Raw genomic sequence first — 18,355 nt, forward strand, 5'->3', positions numbered from 1 at the left:
AACATATATATTTTCTCAAAGTCAATATTATTGTATTCAATAATTTACTTCAAGGGAACCTACTACTTGAAAGCAAATATGATAGGTGTTATAGGGATCAAAGAGAGTTTTTGCTGCCCACCCCCAGACCCTATAACTTTATAGGAGAGTTAAGATACAATCACATATAATTATCAAAACATCTTGAGTCCCAGGATGTTCAATATCTGTGATGATCTGTTTCTTCTCTCACAGGCTTTATTGCATTTTCTACTATGCCAGAGCTGGCTCAGAAAATCAAAATGTATTTTGCTTTAGCGCCCATAGCCACCATTAAATATGCCAAAAGCCCTGGGGCCAAATTTTTATTGCTGCCAGATATGATGATCAAGGTATGTGACTCCTCAGAAAATATCTCGCATACGTAGAAAAGTCTGCCTAATTTCCTAAAAACGTATACTTTTATATTAGAGCCACTTCTTTTCTATCATATAATATTACTATTTCACTTCATATTTTTACAGGGATTATTTGGCAAAAAAGAATTTCTGTACCAGACCAGATTTCTCAGACAGTTTGCTATTTACCTTTGTGGCCAGGTGATCCTTGATCAGATTTGTAGTAATATCATGTTACTTCTGGGCGGATTTAACACCAACAATATGAACATGGTAAGTGGAAGCCTAGTAAATTCCCAAGGCAGAGCTAGGAGTTATTCATCTCACTCCTTGAGGGAAAGCGAATGCCAGTGAAGACTTAGAGAAAAGATGCACTCCCAGTAATTCAGTTCCCTCCAGACCGGAAGGAAATGAGGGAAATGCTTCAGCATGGGCTGACGCAAGGTTAACACAAGGGCATTGCTAGATATTAAATGACAGATTCCAGATGGAAGAGGACTGAAAGCAGCTTTACTACAGTGCATTAACAGATGAAAAGGAGTGATTAGAATCTCTCTCTCTCTCAACAGAGAGAACTGTCACACATCATCCCCTTCTTCCCTCCTCTTGGGTCCTTTTGGTTTGTAGTTTAAGTTCTTTGTTGAAACGTCAGGAAGTTTTGATTTGGTGTAGGCTAGCTACCAGTTTGGTGAGTGTCATTGGGTGGGTTCTCCAGAAAGCGTACTCTGAGATGGAGATTAACGTGCAGAATGATTTGGGAATAACACCTGGGCAAGGGAAGGAAGCAGGATTGCATAGATGAGAATGTCAAACTGTGATGTAGATTCAACAGGAGTCTCAGTTGATCCTACAGGGATTTGTGAAGATAGGATGGCCCTTCAGAGCTGTCCCATGTCAGGGGAAGAGAGGTGGGCCTTTATACCCCCATATCAACCAGTCATTTAATGCAGACCACACCGGTAAATGGGGAACATCGGCCAGGCATCTCTCTGCAGCTGGGGCAATCCTCAAAGCGGGCTGACAGTGTAAGACTGTCTGCCAACAGCACTCCCAGTGTTTAGGGGACTATATGTCTTTAATCCCGGAGATTTTTTCTTCTTTTTTAAAGTTAATAATTTGATTTATAGCTACCATTTGATAAGCATATATTAATATTATGTGCCAGGCTAATTTTTCCCCTGTGCCAAGTCTATGGGATGAGTGTTATCAGTAGCCTCACTTTACAGATTAGTATACTAAAATTTAGTAGATCAAATAACTCACCCAAATTCACCTAAAAATTAAATGGTACAGCTAGAATTTGAAGACAGGCTCAATTCTAGAGCCCTCATCCTGAATATCTCTAATAAAATCTTTTGAAAGAAGAGGTCAGATCTCTAATGAGAAGCTATTCTCATATGAAAAATATAGGTATCCAGGAATACATTTAGTGGCATTGTATTTATATACATGTGTATATTAATGTTTCATGAGTAATTGTTGATAATTTCATGGTGTTCCCATTTCTGACACCCTGGAGATTGGGTCTTGACAAGGTGCACATCGTGTGAGTTTTTCCATGTCCCACAAACCACTCGTGCTTTGTTACAGAGCCGAGCAAATGTATACGTTGCCCATAATCCTTCCGGAACATCCGTGCAAAATATTCTACACTGGAGCCAGGTAAGAATGCTGAATTTGTAGTCTTTGCTAAGGTTCCTTGCACATTTTGTGTAGAATAGTCAAAGGATGCCCTTTCGACAGCCCAGGGGTTATTTCACATTCATACTAAGATGAAATGCAATCTGGTCAAGGCTGTTTTGACTGTGAATTTGATCAAGATCGTTGAAACTTTTCAGGAGATGGGAGGAGAGGACAGGAGTAGCCCAGGGACATTGTTAGTGGATCTTAAAAGTGTGAATTAGTATGGTCCACGTGAGACTGCTGTCTGTCTCAAAGACGTGGCTGGAGAAGACCATGTTTCCACCTTCTCCTCTCCAGTTCCTCCAACAGCATGGTCAGGTAGGAACAAAAATGCTAAAATGGTGCCTAATTACCCAAAGAGATTTTCACAGGAGTGCTTTGTACTGCAAACTTCACCTACAATCACAAGAGATGAAGTCGTGTGTGTGTGTGTGTGTGTGTGTGTGTGTATGAAAGAGAGAGAGAGAAAGAGAGAGATTATATCATCAAAACAAGAAGAATTCTGAGTTGGATTACATTTGGTCACCATCTCCCAGGATCTTCCAGGACATGCTTTCCTATTGTAGCCCACAGAGTTGTGTAGGATGCTCACCAACATTGGTTACACCAGGGATGCACTTCCTGGAGTTGATGTGGTGGTCAAGTATTTATACAGTCCATCTTTCCCCTTGAAAAGCCTCCTCATTTTCTTTCCACTTGCCTGAGAAGCTTATGCCAGCACTGAATGGCAGAGCAGTTCGGCTTTTACTCTCTGCTTCCTTCATAATTGCAGACAGAGTAGCATGTTTCCACCACCCCACCACCACCACCCTTCTCCAGTGACACCTCTAAATACTTTGTGTATTTTTGTCTCCTTGTAGGCAGTCAATTCTGGGGAACTCCGGGCATTTGACTGGGGGAGTGAGACCAAAAATCTAGAGAAATGTAATCAGGTAAGAAAATCAAATACCATCTGCTGAAATACATATTCTTTGAAAATGTGTGAGAGGGAAGTTGTAGCAACAGCAGTTTATTCTAGAGATGGGAATAAAATATGAGAATTCAAGCAGAGAATAATAGTCAGGGATGACTCCATTTGAAGATGAGAAAGTTCATAGCTTAGCCAGGACACCACTCTGCCTCTACAATGGAGTAGGAGGCCATTTTTGCTGAGGTTTCCTCCCTGAACAAGGCACAAGGCTTCTCAGGAGCAAGGTGGGGTAGATTTAGTACAGAGAAAAGTGCAGTCTATGGTGGATCCTGGAAGGAATATTTTAGGATAAAAATAAACAGACAAACAAATGGGGGTGGTGGGGGCAAGGTTGTTTCATGGCACAGTAAAAAGAACATTAAACGGCCAGTGAAGATTGCTGTGTTAATCTTGCCTCTGCACTAAAACTTATGTGGTAGAGGGTAGGCTGCTTTAATTCTTCAGATCTCAATTTCTTTATCTTTAAAACAAAAATTACTGGATTAGAAAATTCATAAGAATTCTCCATGGTCATACTTTTATTGAATCTATGATTTGCAATTTCAAAATATGAAAAAAAAATGTTATTACTTTACCCAAAATAATACACAGCTAATGCTATGGAATAAAATTAAAAATCAAAATGTAGAGAATTAGAATTGGATAGGTATGTGCTTTTGAGCATAAAATCTTCACGGAAGAATATTGGTTAGCACTGTAAATATTTACCATGCAAACAGAGCTAGAGGGAGCAGATTAGACACAGCTCAATCTTCTTTTGAGAGTCTCACGTCATACTTTACATCCACTGCCGTGCATCAATCCAGACATAAAGCACTAGGAAATTGGACAGACTGTGTAGCGCCCCTGGATAGAAAACTCTCAATCACTGATATTGGCTACTTCTTTTTTAAGGTCCTTCTTCACTATTTCCTAAAATGTCTTTAGAGAAAGTATTCAGTTCTAAGATAGTTTTAGTTGATCAACATTTAATGGACTGAGTTCTAGAGGAAACGATACGTGCAGAGTAGGCTCCAGAAAATGGTAACAGAAGGGAAGGGAAAACAAACATACAAAAAGGTGTCATAAAATCACAGAAACTTACAGCTAAACATGATGTTTAGTTCAATCTTTTCACTTTTAAGATGAGAAAAAAAATTGTTACTGACCCCATAGAATATTCCAAACTTGCTTGTCTAAATTAGGCCATAACTCCAAATTCTTGGGGAGGCACAAAGAGAAACCAAAACACTTAGGATTTGAGCAAAGATGCCATGGTGGGTTTTCTGAGTAAGAAACAGGCCTTCCCATTTCTCCGAAAAGTTCTGGGTGCTGATTAATCCCAAGGGCTCAGCTAGCAGCACTGCTTGGATAAGGGAAGGTTCGCAGGAATTAGGAATACTGCATACCCTTTTTGGAGTGATTTTCAGAGGCAGGGGCAGGAAATGAGGGTTGGAGCAGGTATTTAACTTTTACCTCTGCTTGGCTCAAATTACCTGAGGCCCATTTGTTGATTTCTCCATGTTTTGGAGATGCAGTCAGGCTGGGCCTGCCTCAGGGCTGCCTGTGATCAGTCTCTGTGACAATCTGGAGGCCTTCCCAGTAGGTCTTTTTGTCTTTTTCTGTAGAATATTCCTATTTCTTGTCTCATGAAATGGTCATGAAATTAAATTTTAAAAGGATAGAGACATTATTTTTAAAAGCAGTTTATTTGAAAAATATTTAATAGGAAGAAAAAAAGTACAAGGCATTACGTGCTTTTTTGTGTTTTCTCACTTGACCTGGTAAGTTATTACAGATACTATTTCCATTCACAGACAAAGAATCCAGGATTCAATAATGTAAAGTAATTTTACCTTAATGTAGGGGCTGGGACAGAAACTCTTATATGTCTCTAAGGCCCAGGTACCCTTCACCACAACACATGGAACATTTATTATGTTTATTTGAAAAGTAAATTAGGAGTTTGGAAGGCCAAATGTTACCTAGAGTTAAAAACTATTCCTTTTCTCTAGCCAACTCCTGTAAGGTACAAAGTTAGAGATATGACGGTCCCTACAGCCATGTGGACAGGAGGGCAGGACTGGCTTTCGAGTCCAGAAGATGTGAAAACATTGCTATCTGAAGTGACCAACCTCATCTACTATAAGAACATTCCTGAATGGGCTCACGTGGATTTCATCTGGGGTTTGGATGCTCCTCACCGTATGTACAACGAAATCATACATCTGATGAAGCAGGAGGAGACCAACCTTTCTCGGGGAATGTGCGAGGTCATACTGTGAAGCATCTGATAACAACAGGTCTTAGGAACTCTCATGGAAGATGGGGCCAGGGCCTGTGAAGGATTTTAAAAAGGATTTCCAGAATTGGAAACCTACCATCTTGGTAGAAGAGAAGGAATATAGAATACATTCCTTCAGATTTCCTGCATTTGGCACTAAAACTTACATTTACCTTTTATTCAGTTAATTAAACTACTCATTGGGTGAACACAGGTTTTATATGCTATTATATAATCTACCATCTTGAACAGTAGATTTTACCTGATAGCCACAATGTATCTAGACATTCTCTATGTCATTCAGGTAAACCTCTTTAAAACCTCTTTAAAAATAAGCTGTATTTTTGGAGCAGTAAAATAAAAGGACAACTTCGGACAGTTATTGAGGTCTTGAATCTCAGGATTGTTTTTGACCCTGACAAAATAAGCTAGACTTTTTCACCTTGTTGCCATAGAGATGTAACACTACCTCAGGAAGCCAAGATGCTTTAATAACAACAACAAAAATAATCAATGTTACAGTATGGATAACATATGTTAAGCATCCTCCAAATAAACTCAAGTTTTACAGTTGGATCTCAGAGAAGAAAATTTTGTAGGATATTTATGTGTTTTCCAATAAATGAGTTATGTATTCAATAAAGCATGTATGTATATTTCAATAGATTCTAGTCCAAGCTTGTTTGAGAGTTTACAGCCCGTTGCTAGGAGACCTAATGGCTAGAAATCCTAGCCTCCAAAGTTTTCTGCCTCCAAAAATTAAAAACTAGGAAGAAAATTTTATAACATCATGAGCAAAATGAAACAAATTATCATGCATTTTATCCTTTAATCTGATAAAGTTAAAGGATAAAACTCACAAACCTAGATTTATTTCTTTAGAAAATTTTTCAATTTTTACACAGTTTCAAAGATGACAGTTGTAAATTACATGAGTAATTACTATTTCACAAAATCTCTGAAATCAAATTGAGGATATGCTGATGTGTGTCAAAGGTGTACTGTGGAAGGTATATTGGTGTGTGAAGTGCACTTGTTTTTTCTGTCCCCCAGAGACACCTGGTAACTCAGTTCAATGCTAATCAATCTTAAAAAATTTATTAAGAGACATTTAAAGCCTTCAGAATCTATATCTACACACTGCTTCCCTCACAAAATATGTGCCTTTAGGGCCTGTACATAGTTTAATAAATACTGCTGGATTTGATTTTATTAGATCTTTGTTTTGTTCAAGGATGGTAAATCTTTCATTCTTAGACTGCCTGTGTTGCTACATATAGTGTAGCTTAGTCTATGTCTACAGCTATGCACAATTCAGTCTTGATTTGCAAAATTCAATCATATTTTTAAGGCGTATTTATTTCTATTCTGTCTCATTCACAAAGGAAGTGAGACAGATATTTCGACATTCACAATCTTTCACTTAGAAATATAATCCAGATACTACCTCATTAGATAGCTCTCTTTCTTGTGAAGAAGTCCTTTAACCAAATAAGCTACAATGATGTTTTAAATTTTATCAATAAAAATAAACAAAACAAACAAGCTTGGTAGCTACCTTATATTTACAAGAGGGTCATGAAGATATTTTGTAAAACAAACATTTTGATGATAGACATTTCTAGTGGTATGCTAGTAACCAGTTCTCTGAAAACTTAAAAAAAAGTTCTCACTTGTCAATTTGCCAATTTCTGTGATGTAAACACACCCACCACTCACACCTGATAGATGTCTTTGTAGAAGTTGTTTCATCAAAGGAATGTTTGCATGTGACTCTCTAAACCCACACACATCTACATACCATTCTATACAAGTGTACATACTTTGATTCGTCCTCTCAGTAGTCAAGGGGCCTGAGAGGACAGTTTGTCTCCTAGGACATGACATAGACCAAACACCCTCTTTGTAAAGTGATGCAACCAGGAAGAGAGAACACTGTCTCCAAAGGTAACTTTGATCCTCTTCTTCCAGAGAGACTGAGATTGAAACATCAGCTGCTGCTGTTGTTGTTGTTGTTGTTGTTGTTGTTATTGTTGTTTGAGACGGGGTCTTGCTACATTGCTCAGACTGGTCTTGAATTCCTGGTCTGAGGTGATCCTTCCACCTCAGCCTACCAAGTAGCTGGGACTTTAGGTGTGAGCCACTGCACTTGGCTGAAATATCAGTTTTTGACTAAAGTGGAGACTCCAACAACCTTAGTGTTTAACTTAGAAGGATTATGGCCATGGTGAACTCAATTAAGCAAAAAATATTGTAAATAAAAAGCTCTTCAAAAACATTACCCACAGCAACCATTACTATCCTCATAAAATAGTGGCATCCAGGTTGAGGGGCCCACAGACCAACACTCTGAGATGGAGCTAGAATTCCGTCCTTTAACTTTGTCTGTGTGTCCACTTGTGAGGTCACAAGGATTATGACGCTTTCCTTAGCATTAATTCAATCTGGGAAAATTTTAATCTCCGTGCAATATCCAGTGAACTCTCACCATGCTGAAGAAGAAAAATTACAGTTATTTCCAACAGTGTCAAATGTCAATGCGAAGGATCTAGTAAACAGCTTGGACTGATTGACTCCTGGCTTGGCAAGGGCTTCAAATGTCATTCAGTTCTAATAGTAACAAGATAACTTCGTTCCTTAATGGGGATGATTCACTTTGTTGTTATTAACATCAGAAGCAAATGATTTACTTCAACATAAGACATAGATTAGAAGATGCTGCTGCTAAAAGGACCTCAGACTGTGGTCCACAGATCCTTACCTTATTCTTAATCATGGGGTCTGCGTGGGCTTCCAGGAGCAGAGGGATAAGAGTCTGGTTCTTCATTTCGCAGGCGTAGTGCAACGCGGTGCAGCCATACTGAAACACAAAGGGCCAACATTACAGCTCATCAACCGGGCTTCACAGCCTGTGGCATGTGGCTTTAGCAAGTCCTTTTCACACTTTGTAGTGTACAACTGAGCAAAACAGTCTGAGAACTATAGATGGGCAACTGTATTTCTTGTACTTAAAAAGTTTTCTTCTCTGCCTCAATATGTATTTAGATTAATGTCCTGTAAGCCATCAATATCTGCCTTTTTCAATTTCTTTTCTAAACTAAAGGATACGATTTAGGCCAGGCTCATGCCTGTAATCCTAGCACTTTGGGAGGCCAAGGCTGGAGGACCACTTGAGGTCAAGGGTTCAAGACCAGCCTGAGGAAGAGTGAGACCCCATCTCTACAAAAAAATAGAAAAATTAGCTGGACATGGTGACACACATCTGTAGTCCCAGCTACTGGGAGGCTGAGGCAGGAGGATTGCGTGAGCCCAGGAATTTGAGGTTGCAGTGAGCTATGATGACACCACTGCACCCTAGCCCGGATGACAAAGCAAGACTCGGTCTCAAAAAAAAAAAAACTGCAACTTATAAAAAGTTGATGCTGAAGTGTGCCAAGGTTTCTTGGTAGAAGGCTGTATGTCTGGGTAATCATCACCTTGATCATGTTACCATCTTTTCCCTTAAAGGTCTCCATATAGACCTTTTTACAAATATTATCCTCTATGAGTTTGATCAAAATCCCTACAACGTGAAGAAGGCAAGTGCTCATATTGCTACGGTCCACCTACAAGATCAATGTAGTTTTACTAATAAGTCTCCCAAATTTTATTTCTCATAACTTATATTATATGTTATATTTAATAAAACAGTGGATCTACTCTATTGGTACTAATTTAAAACACCAACTACAGGTCCAAAAAAATTTATAGCTGGGGCACTGGTGTTCAGAATTTTGCCTTTCAAAAACCAGCCAAGCAACCATGGTTTGGGGCAAGTAGAAAAATAACATCTTTACCTGCATTGCTTAATGAAGACAATGACTTGATAGTCTTTAACTATCAAGATTAACACAATTATCTCTGGAGACAATGCTGCAATCACTTATTTTTATTAAGTGATAGCATGGTGAAGGAAAGATCTGGCTCTGAATTTTTCCATGTGAAATACAGTCTACCTACCTAAAAATACAAAACAGTGCATTATTTAGAAAATGGATCTTAATATTTAGACAGTTTGTAAAGAATATTTGGTGAAAGACATGGGTGTCTGTGTGCGTGTGTGTACATGCCTGCATCTGTCCCCAGGAATGTAATATCTGTATCTAGAGACACAGATAGCATAAATAGCTGGAAAAATATCCTAGAGAAAGTTTTGTCACAGGGACAAATTTTAAATCTATTGAATTTAAATGAAAATACCATGAAAACCTTCAATAAACTCAACTTAATCTTTAATAAACTCTTAATGTATTTCAAAGATATCTAAGTGAATGATCTAAGGGATCTAATGGATAGACACTGTAGTTGTTTATCTAAATTTATCCAAAAATTCCATTTGAAATATAATAAAAGGAAAACATACATTTCATAAACTTACTCTTTTGTGTTCTCTCTCTCTCTCTCTCTCACACACACACACACACACACCCCATGCACAAAATTACCTCCATTTAAACACGATGCAAATACAACCAAAACTAAATTGATATGAATAATTAATAGAAACAGGGATGGAGAGACACTGTTGCTATTACAGAACAACAGTAATACACACCCACAGGTGCGCACACAAGTAAAATAAATTAGGCATCACGAACAGAATGTTAGATTTTGGAATCAAATTTCTACTTGCCTATTTTTCCAATAAAGAACTGGAAAAGAAAAACTTTATTCAATCAACATAAGCAAATAAAACACCATACAAATAACCTTCTGTCTCATTGTGATCATTTAAGGAAGGAAGACAAGTGCAAGGGTGTGGAGGTAAAGGGTGGAAACAAAACCTTCCACTTATAAACAGGAAGCAGTGAGCTGTTGCTCTCTGGTTGTTATCACTGTTCTTACTATCCTTTGGTTTGTCTTTGACCTTTGTCCTTATCTATCTTTCATTTGCAGATGGGGCCTCTCATCAGCAGGTTGGGAACTTGGCTGTAGCAGCAGCTGTTTACATTTGGTGAGCACTTACCATGTGCCAACCATCTGCTAAGTACTTTATGTGAACCAGCCCAATAAGTATTATCCGTATCCCCATTTACAGATGAGGAAATTGAGTGTCAAATGAGTGTATGAGTTTCTCAAACTCACATAAGCAGAAAGTGGTAAGCCCGGATTTACACATGGGCATACTGACTCCAGCTTCTTAACTACTGAGGATGGTACTTTGTGATCAGAGCCTTCGTTTTCCTTAACTTCTCACCAATGTCAAAGCCAATTCTTTTAAAAATGTTCTATAATCAATAAAGATTTTATTCCCGTGAGTTGAGCAGAATATAAATAACCTCAAGTTTGCCTATGAAAAAAAAAAGAAAGAAAATAAAAAGAAAGCTAAATGTAAAAGTGTCCAGGAAGAAAAAGCAAACAACTTTATAGATGACAAGTACACCACCTACAAATACCATTTTGAGTATTTTTTCTAAAATGGTTAAAAATATAAACTTACACAGTCTGCAGCATTAACTTCGACACCAGCATCAAGTAGCATTCGTACAAGAACCTCATTCTGCTTTGTCTTTGATACCTGTTGTAGATGGCAATTACAAGAAAGGTTTATTTACAAACATTTTCTCCAATTTATGTCTGAGACTAATCAATAGGCTTCGTTTTTTATGTATTTATTTTTATTTCAGGATATTATGAAGGTACAAACATTTTGGTTACATTTTATGACTTTGCCCCACCCAAGTGAGGATTAGAGGTATGCCCTTCCCCTCTACAATGCTCACCACGTCCATTAGTTCTGAGTTTACCCCCCAACCCCCTAATTCCTGGAGAATATTACTACCATGTGAGCACCATAGTGTTGACCAGTTAGTGCCAATTTGATGGCGAGTACATGTGCAGCCTATTCTTCCATTCTTGTGATACCTCACTTCAGAGGATGGGCTCAAGCTCTATCCAGGAAAATATAAGAGGTGCTAGATCACCGTCGTTTCTTATAATTGAGTAATATTCCATTGTGTGCATATACCAAATTTTAATAATCCACTCATGAATTGATGGGCACTTGTGTTGTTTCCACATCCTTGCAATAGTGAATTGTGCTGCCATAAACATTCGGGGGCAGATGTCTTTATTATAGAATGTCTTTTGCTCTTTGGGATAGATGCCTAATAGTGCTATTGCTGGATCGAATGGTATTTCTATTTTTAGCTCTTTGAGTTATCTCCAAATTCTTTTCCACAGAGGTTGAACTAATTTGCAGTCCCACCAGCAGTGTAAGAGTGTTCCTGTCTCTCCACATCCTCACCAGCATGTGTTGTTTTGGGATTTTTTGATAGAGGCCAATCTTACTGGGGTTAGGTGATATCTCATTGTGATTTTGATTTGCATTTCTCTAATGATTAGAGATGTTGAGCCTTTTTTTATATGTTTGCTGGCCATTATTCTGTCTTCTTTTGAAAAGTTTCTGTTCATTTCCTTTGCCCATTTGTTGATGGGGTGTTTGATTTTTTCTTGTTGATTTTTTTAAGTTCTAGATAGATTCTTGTTATCAGCCCTTTATCAGATGTGTAGAGAGAAAATATTTTCTCCCATTCTGTAGGCTGTCTATTAGCTCTAATGATAGTTTCCTTGGCTGTGCAACTATCATTAGAGTGAATAGAGACATAGACCTTTGGAACAGGACTGAGAATCCAGAGATGAAACCATCTGCATATGGTAATCCAATCTTTGACAAAGCTGACAAAAATATACACTGGGGAAAAGAATCTCTTTTCAATACATGGTGCTGAGAAAACTGGATAGCTACATGCAGAAGACTGAAACTGGATCCCCACCTCTCACCTTTCACAAAAATCAATTCAAGATGGACAACAGACTTAAACCTAAGGCATGAAACCTTAAGAATTCTAGAAGAAGATGTTGGGAAGATCTTTTCAGACATCGGCCCAGGGAAAGAATTTTTGAAGAAGACTCTCAAAGCAATCACAGCAGCAACAAAAATAAATAAATGGGATCTGATCAAATTAAAAAGCTTTTGCACAGCCAAGGAATAGGCTTCATTTTAATCCCAACACTCCTATGCATCTGTGCATCTTTCTTAAAATTTTCCCTGCCTCCTCACCCCCTTCAACATTAATAAATTAAAGCCAGGTTCTCAGAGTGTGGTCCTGGGACAGCAGCGTCAGCACCTAGGAACTTATTAGAAATGTACATTCTCAGGCCCCACCCTAGACCCACCAAGTCCTACTGAGGATGGGGTCCAGCACCTGTCTTTCTCTTCCTGGCTCAAAACTCTACAGTAACTTTTTAATTGAACAAAATTGGTAAATTAACTTCACATTGTTCTGAGGGCAAAAGTAAACTCTTCAGCATGGCTACAAATCCCCAGATGTTGTAGCCCCATGTGTGTCCCTAACCTCTCTCTCACTCCACACTTCCTGGCTCCCTCTGATGTAACTACACTGGCCTTTGTTAGCCTTTCATTACCACCCAGCTCCCTCCTGCCAGAGAATCACTGCACAATAAGTTCCTTCTGTTTAGAAGCCTCCTCCCTCCCTTCTTCACCTGTTAGATTCATCCTTTGTATCTCAGCCCAAGCACCTCTTCCTCCAAGAAGCTTTCCCTGATCCACCTGACCACCTGAAATCCTTCTCTCCAGGCTCTTGTAACACCAGTCACCTCTCTGTATCTCCTGCTTCGTAGAAATTTTACATGTGTTTGTGTCATCTGATTAATGACTCTCTCCTCTTCACCCTCTACCCTTCATAAGAACAAGGATTATGCCTGTTTTGTTTGTTGTGCTCCTAACACCTAGTACACTGTCTCGCACATAATAGATCCATAACAAATACATATTGAAGGATTGAACAAATGAATGAAATCAACAAGGGCTCCTCAGAAATCCACTTTTCCTTCCTAGTCCCCTGAGATCTGACCACATGCCAGTTGGAGCCGCCCCCCCAACATCCTGTGGCCTGAAGAAGCAAAGCTCTGCCTGCTCAAGTGGGCATAGCCCTGGAGTTCATGCCGTCCTCACCTGGGAAGCTCCATCCAATTTTCTTTCCTGTCTCTTATTTTCTATGCATCACAAATTTACAATTTCAGGCCCCATTGATAAATAGCATACATGTGCAATTGGAGCCAGGCTATTCATTACAGATAGTATTTTTGACCAGGCCTCTGGCCTTTAAACATTGGACCATCTTAGAAAGCAGACTTGCGTGTCAGAAACACGTCTGAATGAGCCTTGCTAATCATAGTTGTTATTTTTTTCTTCAGAATCTCTAAAAAATGTTTGTAAACAAATGACATATTTTCCCTTGCCCCAAAACTACAAATATTCAAATGCTATGTGCAAATACATGATGAATTTTTCAAGAACTCTTCAAGGGTATAAGCAGGTTATGTGTTTATCAGTGAATGAAAATTTTCTTTCTCTTTCTCCCATGAATCTAAATATCAAAATCAACATTATCATATTTAATTATAGTTTCTCAAAGTCTGTAACATTTAAATACCCAACAGGTAACATTTCCAACCAGTAGACTTGTTCTGGAGCTTATGTTAACAGGGATAACTAACACCCATGGTCTCCTAGCTACAAAGAGGAGGAAGTTTAGTCATTTAACTAGAGTAAATTATGGATCTTGTGACTCACGTCTCAGAGATGGAACTGGGCACAAGGGAAACCAGATGGAAAAAAGTGAATGAGTCAGTGCAGACCTGTCACACTATTTGTAAAAAGCAAACAACCCCACCAAAAACTTTAAGCTTCCCTACTAATACGACTTCACTCCTACACCAACTGCATCTTTCTTTATCGGAGAAAATTACTGGGGAGGAGCCAAGATGGCGGATGAGAAAAGCCTCCAGTCAGAGTGTCTCTGCAAAAAAGACAGATTTTAGAAGAAAGTGAAAAAATAAACTAGCAGAGAAACATAGATCGGGTGAGGGTCAGAAGGAAGGGTGCCTGAAACTACAGGAGACTCCATGGGAAGATGTTGCGGAGGAGAACTGGAAGGAAAACGGTCCCCGAGAGGCTTGGAGACCAGCGACAAGGGTAGGCGGAGCGGTTAACTTCCCCCTCCCTTGCATTTTGGACTGCTGGTGGGCTCCTGAGCGGCTGGAGAGACCTGCTGACACCAGCCCAGAGACGGCTGCCGCCAGTGAGCAGTGGCCTCTTGCGGACTCAGCGCCGGGCTCCCAGCCCCTCAGGGCACCTCCTCGGGCACAGACACGAGCCTATCAGCAGACGCCATAGTGCTCCATTCTCTCCTTCCCCTTCCCTACCCATGGGTGCCCAGAGAGACAATTTAGCCATCACATGGAAGCATCTCCAAGGAACGGGACTTTTCCTTTTGGGGCCCTACAGCAGACTGAGGGGTACTGAGACTGGGAGCTCCCTACCCGCCAGCTCTCCCAGGTGCTGCTTGCCTGGGGACTCCAGGAGAGCAGGGCAAATCCCGAGATGGAGTCAATAAGCTTGGGCACCCTGTAGGTGATTTGAGACCAGCACCCCTTGCCCTTGCAGGGTCAGGGATTAATCTCCAGGGCCCAGGGGACAGGCCTGCAGACCAGACCCCGTATACCCAGGTCACGATCGCACTGCCCTGGGACACAGAAGGGAGATTTGTGAAAGAGCCTACTGAGGAGTTTGCGCCTTCAGGGGCAGATCAGCGTGCCTGACCGGCAACCCTCCTCCCAAAAGAGGGCTGTGCACCCAGCTCAGGCTGCAATCCTGGGTAGGGAACCTCCCGGCCCACGTCACAGCCAGGGGAGATCCATCAGCCTGAGGTCCTCCTTGCTGGCAGAGGCCTGGGAGAAGCCACGGAGAGGGGGAGGGTGGAGGAGAGTGAGACCGGCTCCAGAGTGTGGGTCTTGGACAGCCCCACCCCCAAGCCCAGACTTTTCAGCTGAGTGGAGCCATTTCAGCCCCTCCTGGCAGCTTTGCACAGAAACAAAGAACAGACCTTTGACCCCTGCTAACAGCAGTTGTGGAGCCTGAGGGCAGGCTTACCCAACCCAGCCCCACCCAGACTTGCTCCTGGACCTGCCCCCACTAAGGTGGAGAATAAGGACACACCTGGAAGTCCCAGGGCCCCACCCACCACCCGAGGCACAAGAGGCCTCTCCAGAGGAACAAGAGCTGGCTACAAGACACCAAAACAGCACTTCAGCTCGCTCCTCCCAGCAAGTGCCACCTACTAACAGGGAGGTCATTCTGCACACCCTTTTACTGCATCTACTGATTCATCATAAAGGGTGTGGTCGAATCTCACCCACAAACACCACCTACTGGCTCAGAGACTAAACAGAGCGTGTCATTATCCAAACGAAAATCTAAAGGCAAGAAGGAACAACTGATCCAGATGGGAAGGAACCAGCGAAAGAACTCTGGAAGTATGAAGACTCAAACGGAAAGCACACCCCCAAAGAGGAACAACAGCTCCCCAGCAATGGACATTAACCAAACTCAGAACACTACAATGACAGAAGAAGAATTTCAAACATGGATTGTAAGAAAACTGAATGATATGCAAGAAAAAATGGATAACCAACACAAAGAAACTACAAAAAAATCCAGCACTTGGAAGAAAAATTCACTAAAGAAATTGAAATATTAAAGAAAAATCAAACCGATCTCCTGGAAATGAAGGATTTATTCAGGCAACTACAAAACACAATGGGTAGCCTCAAGAACAGGGTAGATCAAACAGAAGAAAGAATCTCAGAGATTGAAGACAACTCCTTCCAATTAAGTAAGTCAGTCACAGAGATCGAGCAGAAAATAAAGAGAAAAGAAATAAGCCTACAAGAAATGTGGGATTATGTGAAAAAACCAACCTGAGGTGCTAGGGATTCCGGAAGGTGAAGAAGAAAACACGCAAGGGCTGGATAAGCTATTTGAAGAATTAATGGAGGAGAATTTCCCAGGCCTTGCTAAAAATCTAGATATACAGGTACAAGAATCTCAACGGACACCAGCGAGATTCAATGCAAATAGAAAGACACCACGTTATGCAGTCATCAGACTGACCAGAATATCCACTAAAGAGGCCCTTCTACCAGCTATAAGGTGAAAGAAACAAGTAACATACAAAGGAAAGCCCATCAGAATAACTCCAGATTTCTCAACGGAAACCCTGCAAGCAAGAAGAGACTGGGGCCCCATTCTCACTCTTCTGAAACAGAATAACACCCAGCCTAAAATCTTGTACCCTGCAAAACTAAGTTTCATATATGAAGGAGAAATAAAGACATTCTCAGATAAGCAAAGACTGAGGGAATTCACCAAGACAAGACCAGCTCTCCAAGAAGTAATCAGCATAATAAACACTCTCGAATGTGAAACCACTCAAAAGTTAAAGATCAAAGGCTAGATTCCACAATGGCTCAAGATAGAAAACAAAGCAACAAAATGCAACCCAACAGAATGAACAGTAATTCACCCCACTTATCGGTTCTCTCAATAAATGTGAATGGTCTGAACTCCCCTCTAAAGAGATATAGACTGGCCGAATGGATAAAAAAAAACAAGCCAAGCATCTGCTGTCTCCAAGAAACGCATCTAACCTGCAAGGATGCATTTAGACTCAAAGTAAAGGGGTGGAAAACAATATTTCAAGCAAATGGAAGCCAAAAGAAGGCTGGTGTGGCAGTTTTGATCTCAGACAACTTGGTTTTTAAATCAACAAAAGTAATGAAAGACAAAGAGGGTCACTATATAATGGTGAAGGGTACAGTTCAACAAGAAGACATAACAATTCTAAATATGTATGCACCCAACTTAGGTGCACCCAGATTCATAAAGCAAACTCTGCTTGATCTAAACAAATGGATAAATGGCAACATCATAATAGTCGGAGACCTCGACACCCCACTGACAGCACAGGACAGATCCTCCAAACAGAAAATTAACAAAGAAATAATGGACTTAAACAGAATTCCAGAACAAATGGGCCTGACTGACATTTACAGGACATTCTACCCAAAACCACTGAATATATGTTCTTCTCATCAGCTCATGGGACATTCTCTAAGATTGACCATATTCTAGGACACAAAGCAAGTCTCAAAATATTTTTAAAAAATAGAAATCATACCATGCATCTTCTCAGATCACAGTGGAATAGAAACAGAAATCAACCCCAACAGAAACTCTCATCTCTACACAAAGTCGTGGAAATTAAACAACCTTCTGCTGAACGATTCCTTCATAAATGATGAAGTAAAGATGGAAATCAAAAGATTCTTTGAACTAAATGAGAAAGGTTACACAGTTATCAAAATCTGTGGGACACAGCTAAAGCAGTCCTGAGAGGAAAGTTTATTTCCGTACATGCCTATATCCAAAAGTCAAAAAGAGCACAAACAGACAACCTATTGAATCAACTCAAAGAACTGGAAAAAGAAGAACAGACCAACTCCAAACCCAGAAGAAGAAGGGAAATTAATAAGATCAAATCAGAACTAAATGAAATTGACAACAGGGAAACTATATGGAAGATTAATAAAACAAAATATTGGTTTTTTGAAAAAATAAACAAAATTGACATGCCTTTGGCTAAACTAATAAAAAACAGAAAATAAAAATCTCTGATAAGCTCCATCAGGAACAAAAAAGGAGAAGTTACAACTAATGCTGTGGAGATTCAAGATATAATTTATGAATATTACAAAAACTTTTATGCACACAAAGTAGAAAATGTGGAAGAAATGGACAAATTTTTAGAAACACACAGCCTCCCTAGGCTCAACCAGGAAGAAATAAAATTCCTGAACAGACCAATATCAAGGACTGAAATTGAAGCAGCAATAAAAAACATTCCAAAAAAGAAAAGTCCCGGACCAGATGTTTCACACCCGAATTTTACCACACCTAGAAAGAACTGGTGCCTATCCTGCAGAAATTATTCCACAACATTGAGAAGCATGCATTCCTCCCCAACACATTTTATGAAGCCAACATAACCCTGATACCAAAACCAGGAAAGGATGCAACAAAAAAGGAAAACTACAGACCAATATCCCTTATGAATATAGATGCAAAAACTCTCAACAAAATTCTAGCTAACTGAATCC

General features: G+C 40.0%; 2 protein-coding genes across 2 annotated transcripts in view; one reads left to right on the forward strand and one right to left on the reverse strand.

Moving 5' to 3' along the window:
* Nucleotides 1-5,497, forward strand: part of LIPM (lipase, family member M) — a 15,574-nt gene extending 10,077 nt beyond the window's left edge. Inside the window, exons 5-9 of the mRNA XM_012659699.1 lie at nucleotides 235-371; nucleotides 504-650; nucleotides 1,968-2,039; nucleotides 2,921-2,992; nucleotides 5,025-5,497. Coding sequence (XP_012515153.1) covers nucleotides 235-371; nucleotides 504-650; nucleotides 1,968-2,039; nucleotides 2,921-2,992; nucleotides 5,025-5,294 — 698 coding nt within the window. The 3' untranslated portion in view covers nucleotides 5,295-5,497. The remainder of the gene's footprint in view (nucleotides 1-234; nucleotides 372-503; nucleotides 651-1,967; nucleotides 2,040-2,920; nucleotides 2,993-5,024) is intronic.
* Nucleotides 5,498-7,334: 1,837 nt separating this feature from the next.
* ANKRD22 (ankyrin repeat domain 22) overlaps nucleotides 7,335-18,355 on the reverse strand; it is a 35,391-nt gene continuing 24,370 nt past the window's right edge. The window contains exons 4-6 of the mRNA XM_012659695.1: nucleotides 10,773-10,850; nucleotides 8,055-8,153; nucleotides 7,335-7,785 (exon numbers count right to left, since the gene is read on the reverse strand). Of these exons, the coding sequence (XP_012515149.1) occupies nucleotides 7,708-7,785; nucleotides 8,055-8,153; nucleotides 10,773-10,850 (255 nt within the window). The 3' untranslated portion in view covers nucleotides 7,335-7,707. The remainder of the gene's footprint in view (nucleotides 7,786-8,054; nucleotides 8,154-10,772; nucleotides 10,851-18,355) is intronic.

This window comes from Propithecus coquereli, unplaced genomic scaffold, assembly GCF_000956105.1.
Source record: "Propithecus coquereli isolate 6110/MARCELLA unplaced genomic scaffold, Pcoq_1.0 Scaffold63, whole genome shotgun sequence".
NCBI classification, from domain to species: Eukaryota; Metazoa; Chordata; class Mammalia; order Primates; family Indriidae; genus Propithecus; species Propithecus coquereli.